The 16,757-nt window shown below is 46.9% G+C and overlaps 1 protein-coding gene across 1 annotated transcript in view; it reads right to left on the bottom strand.

Moving 5' to 3' along the window:
- LOC140392282 (broad substrate specificity ATP-binding cassette transporter ABCG2-like) overlaps nucleotides 1–16,757 on the bottom strand; it is a 336,441-nt gene that overhangs the window by 68,470 nt on the left and 251,214 nt on the right. Inside the window, exon 9 of the mRNA XM_072477599.1 lies at nucleotides 15,941–16,030. Coding sequence (XP_072333700.1) covers nucleotides 15,941–16,030 — 90 coding nt within the window. The remainder of the gene's footprint in view (nucleotides 1–15,940; nucleotides 16,031–16,757) is intronic.

Genomic DNA, 16,757 nt, shown 5'->3' with positions numbered 1-16,757 from the left:
AGTACAGGAAACTTGGAGTGCGCATGGGCAATCGAGTCCTACACATGAAGTCACGAGCGTCATGACGTCAGAGGACCAGGACCACGCCCACTTAAAAAGGAAATGCACGAAAATGAACAAAAAGAAATTTAAAGCTGCAAAACCCCATTTTCTTGCCTCAAAAGACAGAACAATGCCCAAACTTACACCAGCAGTTGAAAATAACTTTCACAACACCCTGGAACAAGCAGTTAGCACCACCCTAGAAGATGATATGGTCCTTGTAGACTACGACTCAGATGAAGATTTCATCTTGGGAGATGGCTACCCCAGTACCAAATCCGAACCACAACTAGAGGTGTTGTACCGTGAAGACCCTGACGATGAGTTCTTGGGATTGGGGAATCTTCAGCCCAGCATATATGACATCCCGACTCGTGAGTGCAGGATTATGCTGCGGCCTGACGCCAAGTAACAGAGAATGGTCCACGCACCACCAAGGGTCCCAGCCTCCACACAAGAAGATGATTTGTTCATTGAACACAAAGAGAACGATCACAACTCCGAAACAAAAAGCAATGATTTGTCTATCGACCAATACACACAATACTACTCAGACATGGCTGAGTTATTCAGAGATCCTGATCACAGCATCAGCAACACGGTTGAAAAGCTCAATATTACTCTTCTCATGGTAGATGAATCCAATACCATGGTGCCATGGCAGATCGTCGATACATGGGATGACAGCAATACCCAAGACGAAGATGATGCCACACAGAGAGCACAGTGTTGAGAAAGCACAGATCGACTTTACAGTGAGAACACTGCACGACTCCACAAAGAGAGCGATGACAGACTCCACAGAGAGAGCGATGACAAACTCCACAGAGAGAGCGATGAAGGACTCCACAAAGAGAGCGATGACAGACTCCACAGAGAGAGCGATGAAGGACTCCACAAAGAGAGTGACACAAGCCTCCACAAAGGGAGTGACGCAAGCCTCCACAAAGAGAGTGATGCAAGCCTCCACAGACAACTCGGTGACAGACTCAAAAATGGAGGCAAGCAAACACTCCATAGCGAACGCCATGCATGTACAAAACCATGAAGATCTATCAAGCTTATTTGAGCCACCAGAAGAAGACACTGAATGTCTACCCACTGTATGTGAGATAAGTGATGAAGAAATCACAATTGCCATACAGGATGTGCAGGATCACAGCGAGACTGACGTATCTCAGCTCATCTGCACAGAAGCACTCAATAATCAGAGGACGGCCACCCACGAGTCCAGAGAGACCACGTCAATAGAAATCCTGAAGATTTTGACTCCAGAAGAGGAGCACCAAGAGTCCAAAGAGACCACGTCAATAGAGATCCTGAAGATTTTGACTCCAGAAGAGGAGCACCAAGAGTCCAGAGAGACCACGTCAATAGAAATCTTGAAGATTTTGACTCCAGAACAGGAGCGCCACAACCCAAACAAAATGAAATTGTGAAGATTTTGACTCCAGAAAAGGAGCACAAAGAGATCACAGATGATTCAAATGAACCTGAAATGACTCCAAAAGAGGAGCACCAAGAAATCAATGGTAATTCAAGTGACCCTGAAATGACTCCAAAAGAGGAGCACGAAGAACTCAATGATAATTCAAGTGGACCTGAAATGACTCCAAAAGAGGAGCACCTAGAAATCATTGATGATTCAAGTGAACCAGAAATGTCTCTAGAAGAGGAGTACCAAGTAAGCAAAGAAGAGGAATCGAATCCACCACAAATGACTGATGTCACCAACATCAATGCAACATCAGATCATTCTCACAATTCTCAAGAAGAAACGCTCAATGTAGCAGATACCACAAAGGACGCTGACACTAATAACTGTGACAATGACTCAAATAAACGACATGGCACACTCATTGGGCGCAACAAGAACAACAAAAACTACAAGAAGCACAGCAGAAACAAGAAGAACAACAAAAACAACATGCAGCGCAACAAGAACGACAAAAGCAACAAGAAGCATCCCAGAAACAACAAGCATGACAAGGAAAAGAACAAGAATAAAAGCGAAAACAATGAAAACAGAGTCAACAAGCGCAACAAAAAGAACAACAAGAACGACAACAACAAGAACGGCAACGAAAACAACCAAGACAGAAACGACAAAAACAACAACAAGAACGACAACGAAAACAACAAAGACAGAAACAACAACAATGAAACAACGACCTGTACAACATGGTACAACTCTGCATGTGAAGAACAATGCCACAGCACACTGCGAAACAATGACAAGACTACAAACATGCCATGGCATGATAAAGAATCTCACAAATTCACATCTGCTCCAGAACAAACAAGCAAAACAGCTTTCATGAACGATGACATACAGAATCAATACCACAAACACAGGAAAAAGTTGAGGTCAGACAACGGTGCGACACAGAATCGTTACCTGAAATCAAATGGAACAGAGGATAAAGGTGTCCACATCATTTAACGACTCATCAGCAAAGTAGCCGAGTCACGTTCTGACATCAACCTAGCTCTGTTATTGTACCGAGCAACCCCATTGAGCTCAGGACTGTCACCAGCGCAAATGCTCTTCGGCAGAGACATCCGGACAACCCTACCGGCAAAGCAATTCCGAGACCCCAGCAACGCACCGGTTCTCGACGACATACGGGCACTATGCTCCAAACAAAAACTATACTACGATCAACATGCGATCCCACTCAAGCCACTGACAATAGGTGACACAATCAGAATCAGGGACCCAGAAGGCGGATGATCTGAGTCAGCCATGGTGATCAGGCAGGAGGCACCGCAAGCCTAAATTGTCAAATCGTCTGCGGGAGTACTTTTTCGCCGTAACCGCCGGGATCTATTAGAGAATCGTCCTACAACGCCAGTATTTCCCACACTGGACTTGACCGAGTCCATTTGTCCACAGGACGTTCCTCACCAGACAACGCCAGACAGTACTCTTGATGACATCAAACCATCATCCCTACGACCACCGTTAAGACGCTCCAGCAGAAGTCGTAAGGCACCCGACCGGCTAGATTTGTGACGACACTTCAACACATGCACAAGACGAATATGGACATTTCTCACGATGGACTCAGAACACAGTTAATTTTTTCTGTATTACTTTTATCATTTCACAGTGTGCAGATTTGCATATTCTCACCACTTGTTATGTACAGTTTTCTTGAGGCCAGTCTGGAAAACATGTCCAATAAAAAGGGGGGGGGGGATGTAGTGATCTGTACATCTATACATACATCTGCACATACACCAGGGACTGCAGACAGATGTAATAGCCACAGCATCACTAGAGGACATCAGAGACAGGTATAAAGGGTCCAGCCCAAGTAGGATCCACCTCTTTCAGAAGCACAGGGCTAGTGAGCAGCAGCACACAGAGACAGCTCAGCATAGGCAGTTTACCTTAGCTTCACTGGTCATACCTTTTGACTGTATTATATCTAGTTAAGCTCTGGAAACAAAACGAACCGACTGAATAAAGTATTTGTGTTAACTGGAAGTCTACAATCTTTATTCAGATTTAGAGAATAACATAGCTAGAAAGCGATGAACAAGGATTATTGGTAATACAATCAAACTCACCACTCCCCGAAGGGTCTCCCTCCTCGACCTGCACCCAGGTCAGGGTTTTTATACTAGTGAGGGTTCTGCTGTAAAGGGGAAGCTCCACACCCGTTCGGGGGAAGTTCATATTCTGTGGCGGTCACAGGGAATCAGATTGTCCTGATTCCTTGACCTCCGTGGGGGTTATAATGCCCCCCCACCACCATCTTGGTGTCATCCGTGTGGTATCTGGAGGCGTATATTGACTGGGGCACGCTAGTGCGGGAGACGCTGTTGCGGGACCTGGTACGATGACTCTGGCAGGGGCAAAATATCCATGTCTGATTCTGAATCAGAACCGGGTGGGACCTCATATAGCAGCCCAGCGTCTTTGACCTCGGGGTTCGGTTTCTCGACGGCCAACACAACCGTGGGCAGCAGTGGAAGCGGCAACATTGGTGGCAACAAAGGCAGTAGAGGGTTCTAGATCGGGGCTTCTGGAACTAGGTCCAGCACGTTGGCAATGCAGCAGCAGCGATGGCCCAAGCGCCGATTGGACTCATAGCCCTGTGCCAGCACCCTATACGAAGTAGGTCCAGTCTGTGATAACACAACGACCATGATCCATGCAGTTCCTTTGCAGAAATTCAGGACGTGCCACCAGGGGCGAACTTTTGTGACGGCAAAAGCCAGCCTGCGAACACCTTGATTAGTCCTGTTGATGGCGGACCTTCCCGCCAACGTCTGGGGTGACCAAATTCAGGGGTGGGGAGGCAGCGACCCATCAACAAATCGGCCGGTGCGACTCCCATGCGGTAACAAAACAAGAAGCATGCCTGTTGAGTATTCCAGGAACCAGAGGTCTGCTTCTTCCTACCCAAGTTTAAAAGTTAGTCCATTTAAAAACATTTTATCGTAGGCATTTTCAAATATATACAAAATAAAACACAAAAAACAACCAGGGCAACAGCAAACAGCCAAACCATCCTTACACCCCCCCAAAAAATCCCCACCCATCTGTGTGTCTGCCCATCCTTTTTAACTTTTAACCCAACTTAAACAGAAAAACGAACTTCCCCCACTCACTGACGACTCAACACTCCTTAAAGAATTAACAACTTCCACCTCAATGTGAACTCCTCCTCTGCATCCCATGATGACAAACTTGATTTTCTTTAAGTGCAGGAACTCCACTAAATTGCTCAACCATACCCTCACACTTGGCGGCTCCGAGTCCCACCAGCACCACAAAATCTGTCTCCGGGCTATTAGGGAAGCAAAGGCCAACACATCGGCCCCTCTCCCCACCTGCAGTCCCAGATCCTCCGACATCCAAATATTGCCACCTCCAGACCCAGAGCTATCGTTACCCCCAAAATCTTCGATATTATTTATCTGCAAATCCCGTCCAAAATCTCCTCAACTATGGACATGCCCAAAACACATGAACATCGTTTGCAGGCCTCCCTGGTACAAAGACCCCACACCTATCTTCCACCCCTGGAAAGAACAGACTCATCCTGAACACTGTTGGGTTTGCCCTACGTACCACTTTAAACTGGATGAGCCTTGCACACGATGAGAACGCATTACTCTCGCAACGCCTCACGCCATACTACAGCTCCTCCTCCCATTTATGTCTAAACTCCTCCACGGGGACATTCTCTCTTTTCAACAACTCCCTATACATATCTGAGATCTTGCCCTCTCCTATCTCCTCCTCGGACAGTTTTTCCTGCAACACGGGGGGGGTGGCATCGTGGGAAAAAAAGGCACAGGGGCTGGTTTAGCACAGGGCTAAATCGCTGGCTTTGAAATGACCAAGGTAGGCCAGCAGCACGGTTCAATTCCCGTACCAGCCTCCCCGAACAGGCACCGGAATGTGGCGACTAGGGGCTTTTCACAGTAACTTCATTTGAAGCCTACTTGTGACAATAACTGCATTTCATTTCATTTTTTTTTCATTTCACCTCCTTCATCATGTGGTCCCGAACCTGCAGGTACCTGAACCCATTCCCCTTTGGCAACTGATATGTCCACTCCAGTTCCTACAGGTCTGCAAACTTCCCTCCAACAAATAAATCTCTAAAGTATTCTATCCCCACCTGCCTCCACCCCCAGAAGCTTGCATCCGACCCCGCAAGGGCAAACCCATGATTGCCACAATTCGGCACATACAGGGACATGCCCTCTGTCATGATATTCAGGTAAACATCATAGCACATACATACATACATACATACTGATGGACAGATCAACGGACCAATCAACACACACAACACGACAGTCAATCACAGGCAAGAGCATACACAGTACAAAACAGGGAACACGACACTTCCTGGGCACTCGAGCAGGAGACGGCTCAGGGCACAGAGCTCATTGCAAGTCACTCAGACACCCACCATGTGCTGAGTGCCACTAGAAGATAGAATTAGGAATAGGTCCACAGAATCAAGGGTCATGATCGAACCTCAGTAAACAGTTTACCAGTGAAAATAGATGTTTGAAATAAAACTGCGTTGTACCATTTGCAACCGTGTTGGTTCATCTGTGTAGCAGAGTACCGAACACTTCACCCTCCAGTCTAAAATGCTTGGGCACTGGTTCCACACCATCAGCATTGATGCCACCACTGGGCTCGTGGAGTACCTGGTTGGCAAGGACGGAAGGGGCGTCAGCAATAGTGCCCTCAAACTGGTCCCTTTACACGAGGCCACCTCGTGTACCCAACACTTCATAGTACCAGGAGTGACTTTGGTACCTACCTACAAATCCTCCGGAATCTGCCATCCTGCGCCATGGACACCGTCAACATACCGCAGCCGCTGCAAGTCACTGGAAACCTTGGCGTTAATTGGAAGCTGTTCAAACAGCGCTTCCAGCGCTTTCTGGAAGCCAACGAAAAGGAAAGCGCCTCGGACACCAAAAAGATCGCCATCCTCCTCACCCCCGCAGGTCAACACGCCATCCATGTCTACAACACCCTGGTGTTCGCGGAAGGCGAGGACAAGACCAAATACAAGACGGTCCTTCTCAAGCTCGACCAACACTTCAACGTCGAGGTCAACGAGAGCTTCGAGAGGTATCTCTTCCAGCAGCGCCTGCAAGGTAAGGATGAGCCCTTTCAGTTATTCCTTACTCATCTCCGCATCCTCGCGCAGTCCTGCGGTTACGATACCACCTCCGATTCCATGATTCGGGACCAGATCGTTTTGGGGGTCACCTCGGGCACCCTACGCCAGCAGTTCTTAAAAATAAAAGGCCTCACCTTAGCCTCCGCAATCGAAGCCTGTGTCCTGCACGAAAACGTGACTAGCCGCTATACCCAATTTCAGGCAGCTGAATCGGCGCGGCAGGGGTCCTACGCGGCCGGATCAGTGAGGCAGGTGCCCTACGAGGCCGAACGGGTCCAGGCGATTGAGTTCCTCCCGGCCCGCGGCCCGGACGAGGGCGGTCATTTCGCGCCCTTTTTGAAGCCTCCTGCGCGCGCCAAAAACTACGGCAACACTGAGGGACGTGATGCGCAGGCGCGCTCGACGCAAGACCGAACTGCGCATGCACAGTGGCGCAACGACGCCATGACGTCACGACATGCGGCAACTGTGGAGCCGCACATTTAAAGCGGCAATGTCCCGCAAAAACCCGACAATGCCTCTGCTGTGGCAAGGTGGGCCACTATGCTGCTTGCTGTCGGGCAGCTCAACCTGGCAATGTTCCCCAACTCCGACAACCTCGCAGGGACGTGTGGACCATTCAGCCTCCTTATTACGAATCGTGTCCAGACGATATCCAGACCAGTGACACAGACGACCGGGACGCCTTCCGTGTTGCGGTCAGTGATGGGAACCAAATGACTCCACCCAGGACCCACCAGCCAGTGCAAGTTAACATGATCAATCCGGGTGATGAATGGTGTGCCACCTGAACAGTCAACCCAAATTCGTCGCCCACCTAATAGACTGGACTTATGAGACTGCTTGTACTACCACTGTGTTAATATGTTTATGTTCTTATCGTTACAGGAATTTATTTTATCATTCAACATTTCCCCGTTCTTTGTTTATGGTACAACCTCGTTGTTATGTCGCACCCGACATCGCCCCTTGTATATAGTTTAGCCCCATGTACATGCTATAAATATTGCACACACACACATTTAGCTACACTCAGTACACATCTCTATTTATGACCACGTAGGCACATGTTCTTGTAAAAAAGGGGGAATGTCATGATATTCAGGTAAACATCATAGACATACATATATACATACTGATGGACAGATTAACGGACCAATCAACACACACAACATGACAGCCAATCACAGGCAAGAGCATACACAGTATAAAACAGGGAACACGACACTTCCTGGGCACTCGAGCAGGAGACGGCTCAGGGCACAGAGCTCATTGCAAGTCACTCAGACATCCACCATGTGCTGAGTGCCACTAGAAGATAGAATTAGGAATAGGTCCACAGAATCAAGGGTCATGATCGAACCTCAGTAAACAGTTTACCAGTGTAAATAGATGTTTGAAATAAAACTGCGTTGTACTATTTGCAACCGTGTTGGTTCATCTGTGTAGCAGAGTACCGAACACTTCACCCTCCAGTCTAAAATGCTTGGGCACTGGTTCCACACCATCAGAATTGCTGCCACTACTGGGCTCGTGGAGTACCTGGTTGGCAAGGACGGAAGGGGCGTCAGCAATAGTGCCCTCAAACTGGTCCCTTTACACGAGGCCACCTCGATATGCCTCCTCACCGACTGCTCCCCCACTGCCCATTTTCTAACCATTTTAATGTTTGCTGCCAATAATAGTTTTGCAAGTTTGGCAAAGCTAACCCCCACCGATCCCTCTCTAAGAACACCCTTCTATTTTTAAAGTTAGGTACCCAATTATTTGTTTCCCAATTAAGGGGCAAATTTCACATGGCCAATCTACCTACCCTGTACATCTTTGGGTTGTGGGGGCGAGGCAGCAGTACTAACCACTGTGCCACCTTGCCACCAGTGGAGTCTTACCCACCCATATGACCCTCAAAATCATCCCATTAACTTTCCTAAAAAAGGACTTGGGCACAAAGTTCGGGAGGTTCTGAAACACAAACAAAAACTTTGGCAACACCGTCATTTTTACCGTCTGGACCTAACCAGCCAACTACAATGGCAGCACATCCCACCTCTGAAAGTCAGCCTTCATTCCCTCCACCACCGTGCCAAATTCAACTTATGCAGCTGGGCCCAATGTATCCCAAGGTAACAAAAACTCGCCCCTACCAGCCAGAAGCACCCCCTCCCCCCAAAATCCCTCCCTTTTCCCCGGCATTAATTTGATATATCTCACCAAAAAGAGACCAAAATCCCCACTATCCTGCCAAAATTCCCGACCGGGTCAGAAATATATAGCAGGAGATTATCCACATACAAAGAAACCTGGAGATCCACCTCACCCCCTCCCCCCTCCTCCCCCGCCCCCCCTAATACCCCTCCATCCCCTTGAGTCCCGAAGCATCATTGCCAAGGGCTCAATCGCCAGGGGAAAGATCAGTGCGGAGAGCAGACATCCCTGCCTTGTCCACCGGTGCAACCCAAAGTACTCGGAGCTGACCCTATTAGTCCGAACACTCGCCTTAGGCACCTTATACAACAGCCAAATCTAGTCCATGAGCCCCTGCTCAAAACCAAACCATCCCAAAGCCTCGAAGAAATATGCCCACTCCACCCGATCTAAAGCTTTCTCCGTGCCCATTACCACAGCCACTTCCACTTCTTGGTCCTACAAGGGATCATAATTACATTCAGTAACCTCCAGACATTTGTCGACAACTGCTGTCCCTTCACAAATCCCATCTGGTCCTCACCTATCACCCCCAGCACACAATCGGCAACACCTTCGCCAACAGCTTTGCACCTACATTCAACAGCGAAATGGGGCAATACGACCATATTGCTCCGGGTCCTTGTCTTTTTTAAAAATAAGCGATATGGAGGCCTGAGACAGTGTGGGAGGTGCTCTCCATCAACTCATTATACATTTTGACTAACAGGGGTACCAGCTCCGACCCAAACATCTTGTAGAACTCGGCTTGGAACCCATCTGGACCCAGGGCCTTTCCCATCTGCATCAACCCCACGCAGTCCATTACCTCCCTCATTCCAATCAGAGCCCTCAATTCCTGCACCTTTGACTCTGCCACCCTCGGGAACTCCAGCCCATCCAAGCACCACCTCATTCCCCAATGGAGGTTCCGGCCTATACAATATCCGGTAAAAAGCCTCAAACACCCCATTCACCTCCTCCGGATTGGACACCACCACACCCCTGTCATCACAAATCCACCCAATATCCCTTACTGCCGCTTGCTTCCTCAGCTGATGCGCAAGCATCCTGCTGGCTTTCTCCCCATATTCATAAATGCTCCCCTGGCCCTGCACAGTTTCCCCACCGCCTTTCCCATGGACACAAGTCCAAATTCCATCTGGAGCTTCTGCCGCTCCTTCAACAGCGCCACCTCAGGAGTTGCTGAATACCACCGGTCAACCCTCATAATGGCCTGCACCAATCTCAGCCTCTCAGCCCACTCCACCCTCTCTCTGTGTGCCAGGATCGAGATAAACTCCCTCCTTACCACCGCCTTCAGCGCCTCCCACAGAAGGTAGAGGGTAGCAGAGGGTGTTTTTCTGAATGGAACGTTGTGGCTAGTGGTGTTCCACAGGGCTCTGTGCTTGGGCCTCTGTTCTTTGTAGTAAACATAAACGATTTGGAGGAAACTGTAGCTGGTTTGATTAGCAAGTTTATGGATGACACCAAGGTTGGTGGAATGGCAGATAGTGTTGAGGTTTGTCAGAGGATACAGCAGGACATAGATAAGAACATAAGAACTAGGAGCAGGAGGAGGCCATCTGGCCCCTCGAGCCTGCTCCGCCATTCAATGAGATCATGGCTGATCTTTTGTGGACTCAGCTCCACTTTCCGGCCCGAACACCATAACCCTTAAAAGATAGGTTGGAGACTTGGGCAGAGAATGGCAAATGGAGTTTAATCCGGACAAATGTGAGGTGATGCATTTTGGTAGGTCTAACATAGAGGGGAAATATACCGTAAATGGCAAAACTCTTAGGAATATAGAAAGTCAGAGAGATCTGGGTGTGCAGGTGCACAGAACTTTGAAAGTGACAACTCAAGTGGACAAGAAAGCCAAGAAAGCATATGGAGAGCCTGCCTTTATTGGACGGGGCATCGTGTATAAAAACTGGCAAGTCATGCAACAGTTTTAGAAACTTGATAAGACCGCACATCGCATATTGTGCACAATTCTGGTCGCCACACTACCAGAAGAACATGGAGGCTTTGGAGAGGTTGCAGAAGAGGCTCACCAGGATGTTACCTGGTCTGGAGGCTGTTAGCTATGTGGACAGGCTGGATGGACTTAAAGATGAGACGTGAAGGTTCAGTTAGGGCGCTCGAGAGTTACAAGTTTGCTAGGAAGGACCTAAAGAGAGAGCTAAGAGAGCCAGGAGGGGACATGAGAAGTCTTTGGCAGGTAGGATCAAGGATAACCCTAAAGTTATCCCTTAAACTAGTTCAGCAGGGAATTGGGAACCTGAATTGTAGCTCCAGTATACAGGAGGTTGAGAGTAGTGAGGTCATGAGTAAGGTTTCAAAGTTGCAGGAGTGTACCGGCAGGCAGGAAGGTGGTTTAAAGTGTGTCTTCTTCAATGCCAGGAGCATCCGGTATAAGGTGGGTGAACTTGCGGCATGGGTTGGTACCCGGGACTTCGATGTTGTGGCCATTTAGGAGACATGGATAGAGCAGGGACAGGAATGGTTGTTGCAGGTGCCGGGGTTTAGATATTTCAGTAAGCTCAGGGAAGGTGGTAAAAGAGGGGGAGGGGTGGCATTGTTAGTCAAGGACAGTATTACGGTGGCAGAAAAGACGTTTGATGACGACTTGTCTACTGAGGTAGTATGGGCTGAGGTTAGAAACAGGAAAGGGAAGGCCACCCTGTTAGGGGTTTTCTATCGGCCTCCAAAAAGATGTAGAGGAAAGGATTGCAAAGATGATTCTGGATAGGAGCGAAAGTAACAGGGTAGTTGTTATGGGGGACTTCAACTTTCCAAATATTGACTGGAAACGCTATAGTTCGAGGACTTTAGATGGGTCCGTTTTTGTCCAATGTGTGCAGGAGGGTTTCCTGACACACAATGTAGATAGGCCAATGAGAGGCGAGGCCATATTGGATTTGGTACTGGGTAATGAACCAGGATAGGTGTTAGATTTGGAGGAAGGTGAGCACTTTGGTGATATTGACCACAATTCGATTACGTTTACTTTAGTGATGGAAAGGGATAGGTATATACCACAGGGCAAGAGTCATATCTGGGGGAAAGGCAATTATGATGCGATGAGGCAAGACTTAGGATGCATCGGATGGAGAGGAAAACTGCAGGGGATGGGCACAATGGAAATGTGGAGCTTGTTCAAGGAACAGATACTGCGTGTTCTTGATAAGTATGTACCTGTCAGATAGGGAGGAAGTGGTCGAGCAAGGGAACCGTGGTTCCCTAAAGCAGTCGAAACACTTGTCAAGAGGAAGAAGGAGACTTATGTAAAGATGAGACATGAAGGTTCAGTTAGGGCGCTCGAGAGTTACAAGTTAGCGAGGAAGGACTTAAAGAGAGAGCTAAAAAAAGGCAGGAGGGGATATGAGAAGTCTTTGGCAGGTAGGATCAAGGATAACCCTAAAGCTTTCTATAGATATGTCAGGAATAAAAGACTGACTAGGGTAAGAGTAGGGCCAGTCAAGGACAGTAGTGGGAAGTTGTGCGTGAAGTCCGAGGAGATAGGAGAGGTGCTAAATGAATATTTTTCGTCAGTATTCACACAGGAAAAAGACAATGTTGTCGAGGAGAATACTGAGATTCAGGCTACTAGACCAGAAGGGCTTGAGGTTCATAAGGAGGAGGTGTTAGCAATTCTGGAAAGTGTGAAAATAGGTAAGTCCCCTGGGCCGGATGGGATTTATCCTAGGATTCTCTGGGAAGCTAGGGAGGAGATTGCTGAGCCTTTGGCTTTGATCTTTACGTCATCTTTGTCTACAGGAATAGTGCCAAAAGACTGGAGGATAGCAAATGTTGTCATCTTGTTCAAGAAGGGGAGTAGAGACAACCCCGGTAACTATAGACCAGTGAGCCTTACTTCTGTTGTGGGCAAAGTCTTGGAAAGGTTTATAAGAGATAGGATGTATAATCATCTGGATAGGAATAATTGATTAGAGATAGTCAACACGGTTTTGGGAAGGGTAGGTCGTGCCTCACAAACCTTATTGAGTTCTTTGAGAAGGTGACCAAACAGGTGGATGAGGGTAAAGCAGTTGATGTGGTGTATATGGATTTCAGTAAAGCGTTTGATAAGGTTCCCCATGGTAGGCTACTGCAGAAAATATGGAGGCATGGGATTCAGGGTGATTTAGCAGTTTGGATCAGAAATTGGCTAGCTGGAAGAAGACAAACGGTGGTGGTTGATGGGAAATGTTCAGACTGGAGTCCAGTTACTAGTGGTGTACCACAAGGATCTGTTTTGGGGCCACTGCTGTTTGTCATTTTTATAAATGACCTGGAGGAGGGCGTAGAAGGATGGGTGAGTAAATTTGCAGATGAGACTAAAGTTGGTGGAGTTGTGGACAGTGCGGAAGGATGTTACAAGTTACAGAGGGACATAGATAAACTGCAGCGCTGGGCTGAGAGGTGGCAAATGGAGTTTAATGCAGAAAAGCGTGAGGTGATTCATTTTGGAAGGAATAACAGGAGTACTGGGCTAATGGTAAGATTCTTGGTAGTGTGGATGAGCAGAGAGATCTCGGTGTCCATATACATAGATCCCTGAAAGTTGCCATCCAGGTTGAGAGGGTTGTTAAGAAGGCGTACAGTGTGTTAGCTTTTATTGGTAGAGGGATTGAGTTTCGGAGCCATGAGGTCATGTTGCAGCTGTACAAAACTCTGGTGCGGCCGCATTTGGAGTATTGCGTGCAGTTCTGGTCGCCGCATTATAGGAAGGATGTGGAAGCATTGGAAAGGATGCAGAGGAGATTTACCAGGATATTGCCTGGTATGTAGGGAAGATCTTCTGAGGAAAGGCTGAGCGACCTAAGGCTGTTTTCGTTAGGGAAAAAAGTTAAGAGGTGAATTAATTGAGGCATACAAGGTGATCAGAGGATTAGATAGGGTGGACAGTGAGAGCCTTTTTCCTCGGATGGTGATGGCTAGCACGAGGGGACATGGCTTTAAATTGCGGGGAGATAGATATAGGACAGATGTCAGAGGTAGGTTCTTTACTCAGAGAGTAGTAGGGGCGTGGAATGCCCTGCCTGCAACAGTCGTGGACTCGCCAACATTAAGGGCATTTAAATGGTTATTGGATAAAAATATGGATGATAATGAAATACTGTAGATAGGCTTTAGATTGGTTTCACAGGTCGGTGCAACATTGAGGGCCGAAGGGCCTGTACTGCGCTGTAATGTTCTATGTTCTATGGACTAGGACTGCTTTCATTAGAATGACAGAGTTTGAGGGGTGACCTGATAGAGATCTACAAGATTATGAGAGCATGGATAGAGTGGATAGGCAGGCACTCTTTCCCAGGGTGCAGGGATCAGTCACCAGGAGGCATAGGTTTAAGGTCCATGGGGCAAGATAGAAGAGATGTGCGAGGCAGGTTTGTTACACAGAGGGTGGTGGGTCCCTGAAACTCAATGCAAGGGGAGGGTGTGGAAACAGATACATTAACAGCATTCAAAAGGCATCTCGACAAATGCATGGATAGGATGGGTATAGAGGCATACTGCACTAGGAAGTGCTGAGGTTTTTTGGCCAAAAGTGGTATCATGACCGGTACAGGCTTGGAGGGCCAAAGGGCCTGTTCCTGTGCTGTATTGTTCTTTGGTCTTGGAGAGGCACCTTACTTCTGTTCAAACTTTCAGTTTGTGGTTTGTATTCAGGCCTCTACCTTTCTGGAGAGTGAGTTGATTGGTTCAGCCTCTTGTGCTACTAGAAGCAAAACTGAAACCTTGGAACTCTGAAAAGCTTCCCAGTGGGATAGGATCCAATCAGTACCTGTTACCTGGCAGAGTACAAGCTTTTGGACCAATTCATTGACCACCAACCAATCAATCAAACCGAATCCCAACCCATCTCTTACTGGTGCCGACCAGTCTGCAACTCCAGTTTAAACCAGCACAGCCTTCTGCTTGAATGAAGGATACAGGCTGCTTGCCTTAAAGCTACATGTCCATTAATCATCCATGGATCAAAAATATAACGCCAAAAATAAAGGAAAGGGGAAGTAATGGAATAAACAGGAAGGATCCTTACACAGTGTAGGGGAGGAAAAGGGGAGTATAAAGGGTGCCTGTGCCTGAGTTCTCGTGAATAAACCTGAGTTACGGGGAAAATTGGCTCCAGAATCATCCTCTATTCAATATATGAACAATGACTTAACACACTATCACCTGAAAATTCTCCTCTAAGCTATTCACCATCCTGACGTTCAACTATATTGCCGCCCTTTAACTGGCTCAGGGTCTACATCCTGGAACGTCCTCCCTAACAGCACTGTGGGTGTATCTATACCATCGGGACTGCAGCGGTTCAAGAAGGCAGCCAATCACCACCTTCTCAAGGGATGTTAGGGATGGACAATAAATACTGGTCCAGCTAGCAGGCCTATATCCCCTAATTTAAAAAAAAATTATCCTGTTAAACATAATCATTTTGTTAAACTGCGGTCACGATCCCTGTATGCTTATGCCGGCAAATGTGGTAACTGACTTGCACAGAATAAGGTTCTGATTCCACACAGCAAGTAAGATGAATGGCCAATCATTCTGTATTTGGTGCTGGTGGTTGAAGGAGACATGTTGGGCATGATATTGAGGGACTTTCGTTCCTCTAGGTCCCTTCGCACTTTGTGATGTCAACATGAAAAGACAGAGGAATTCTCAGATTAACATTTCATCCAAGAGATAGAAGAAAGGATAACAATATAACTTTTGATGACCTTTTTTTAAAAAAGTTATCCAAAAGGAGCTAAGATGGTGGTGGGCCCCCAAAAAATGTTTTAAAACCTCACCTTAGCCCAACAGTGTTTAAGATGTTTGAAAACCTGGAAAGGTTTTGGAAATTACTGTACTAGAAGATTTAATGTCAATTGAAACAGTACTAACAAGTTTTAAGTGTATTTTCCAATGTACAATCCTTTACACATAAATGAGCAGATTATTCTATGATTTCTGTCATCAGAAATTAAAAATGTCATACCAAATAGCTAGTTATGTTTAATGAACAAGAGCTGCGTACTTACATGAAGATTTTCCTGTCTTGGATGAACAATGCCACAGCAGACACACTGCTAAAGCACACATAGGAAGAAATGAAATGGTAAGAACCCACCCTACAATATAAGAAATACAATAATCAGTCAGCGTCATTGAAAATTTAAAATAAACATTACAAATGCAGTTTTCTACTGAGAATATTTTTGGGGAAATATTCTCCACTCCACTTTACAACATTTACCTTTGTCTTAGCAAATATCTTGAAACATTCCTGTTAACTGGGCATTACATAAGAAAATGTGATACAAAAGTCACCTCAACTTTCAGATGTGGGATCAAGGGTTTAGCAGGCACACATTCCTAGGTGTGCACATCACCAACAATCTGTCCACTCACGTCAATGCTACGACGAAGAAAGCACAACAGCGTGTATACTTCTTCAGGAAACTAAGGAAATTCTGCATGTCCACATTGACTCTTACTAATTTTTACAGGTGCACATTAGAAAGCATCCTATTTGGCTGCATCACAGCCTGTATGGCAACTGCTTGGCCCCAGGCCATAAGAAACTACAGGGAAAGAAGGCAGCATAATCAAAGACCTCTCCCACTCGGGTTATTCACTCTTCCAACTTCTTCCTTCGGGCAGGAGATACAAAAGTCTGAGAACACGCATTAACAGGTTCAAAAACAGCTTCATCCCCGCTGTTACCAGACTCCTGAATTACCTTCATATGGGCTGAACTAATCTCTTCACACATCTTCTCTCCAAAATCACAAGACTCGAATTCTGATGAAGTGGGGTGACAAGTCATAAATAATGTATTTGTATTTTCACTGTAAA

The sequence above is a fragment of the Scyliorhinus torazame genome, chromosome 16, assembly GCF_047496885.1.
Source record: "Scyliorhinus torazame isolate Kashiwa2021f chromosome 16, sScyTor2.1, whole genome shotgun sequence".
Lineage (NCBI taxonomy): Eukaryota > Metazoa > Chordata > Chondrichthyes > Carcharhiniformes > Scyliorhinidae > Scyliorhinus > Scyliorhinus torazame.
This window is presented reverse-complemented; position numbering and strand designations above follow the sequence as displayed.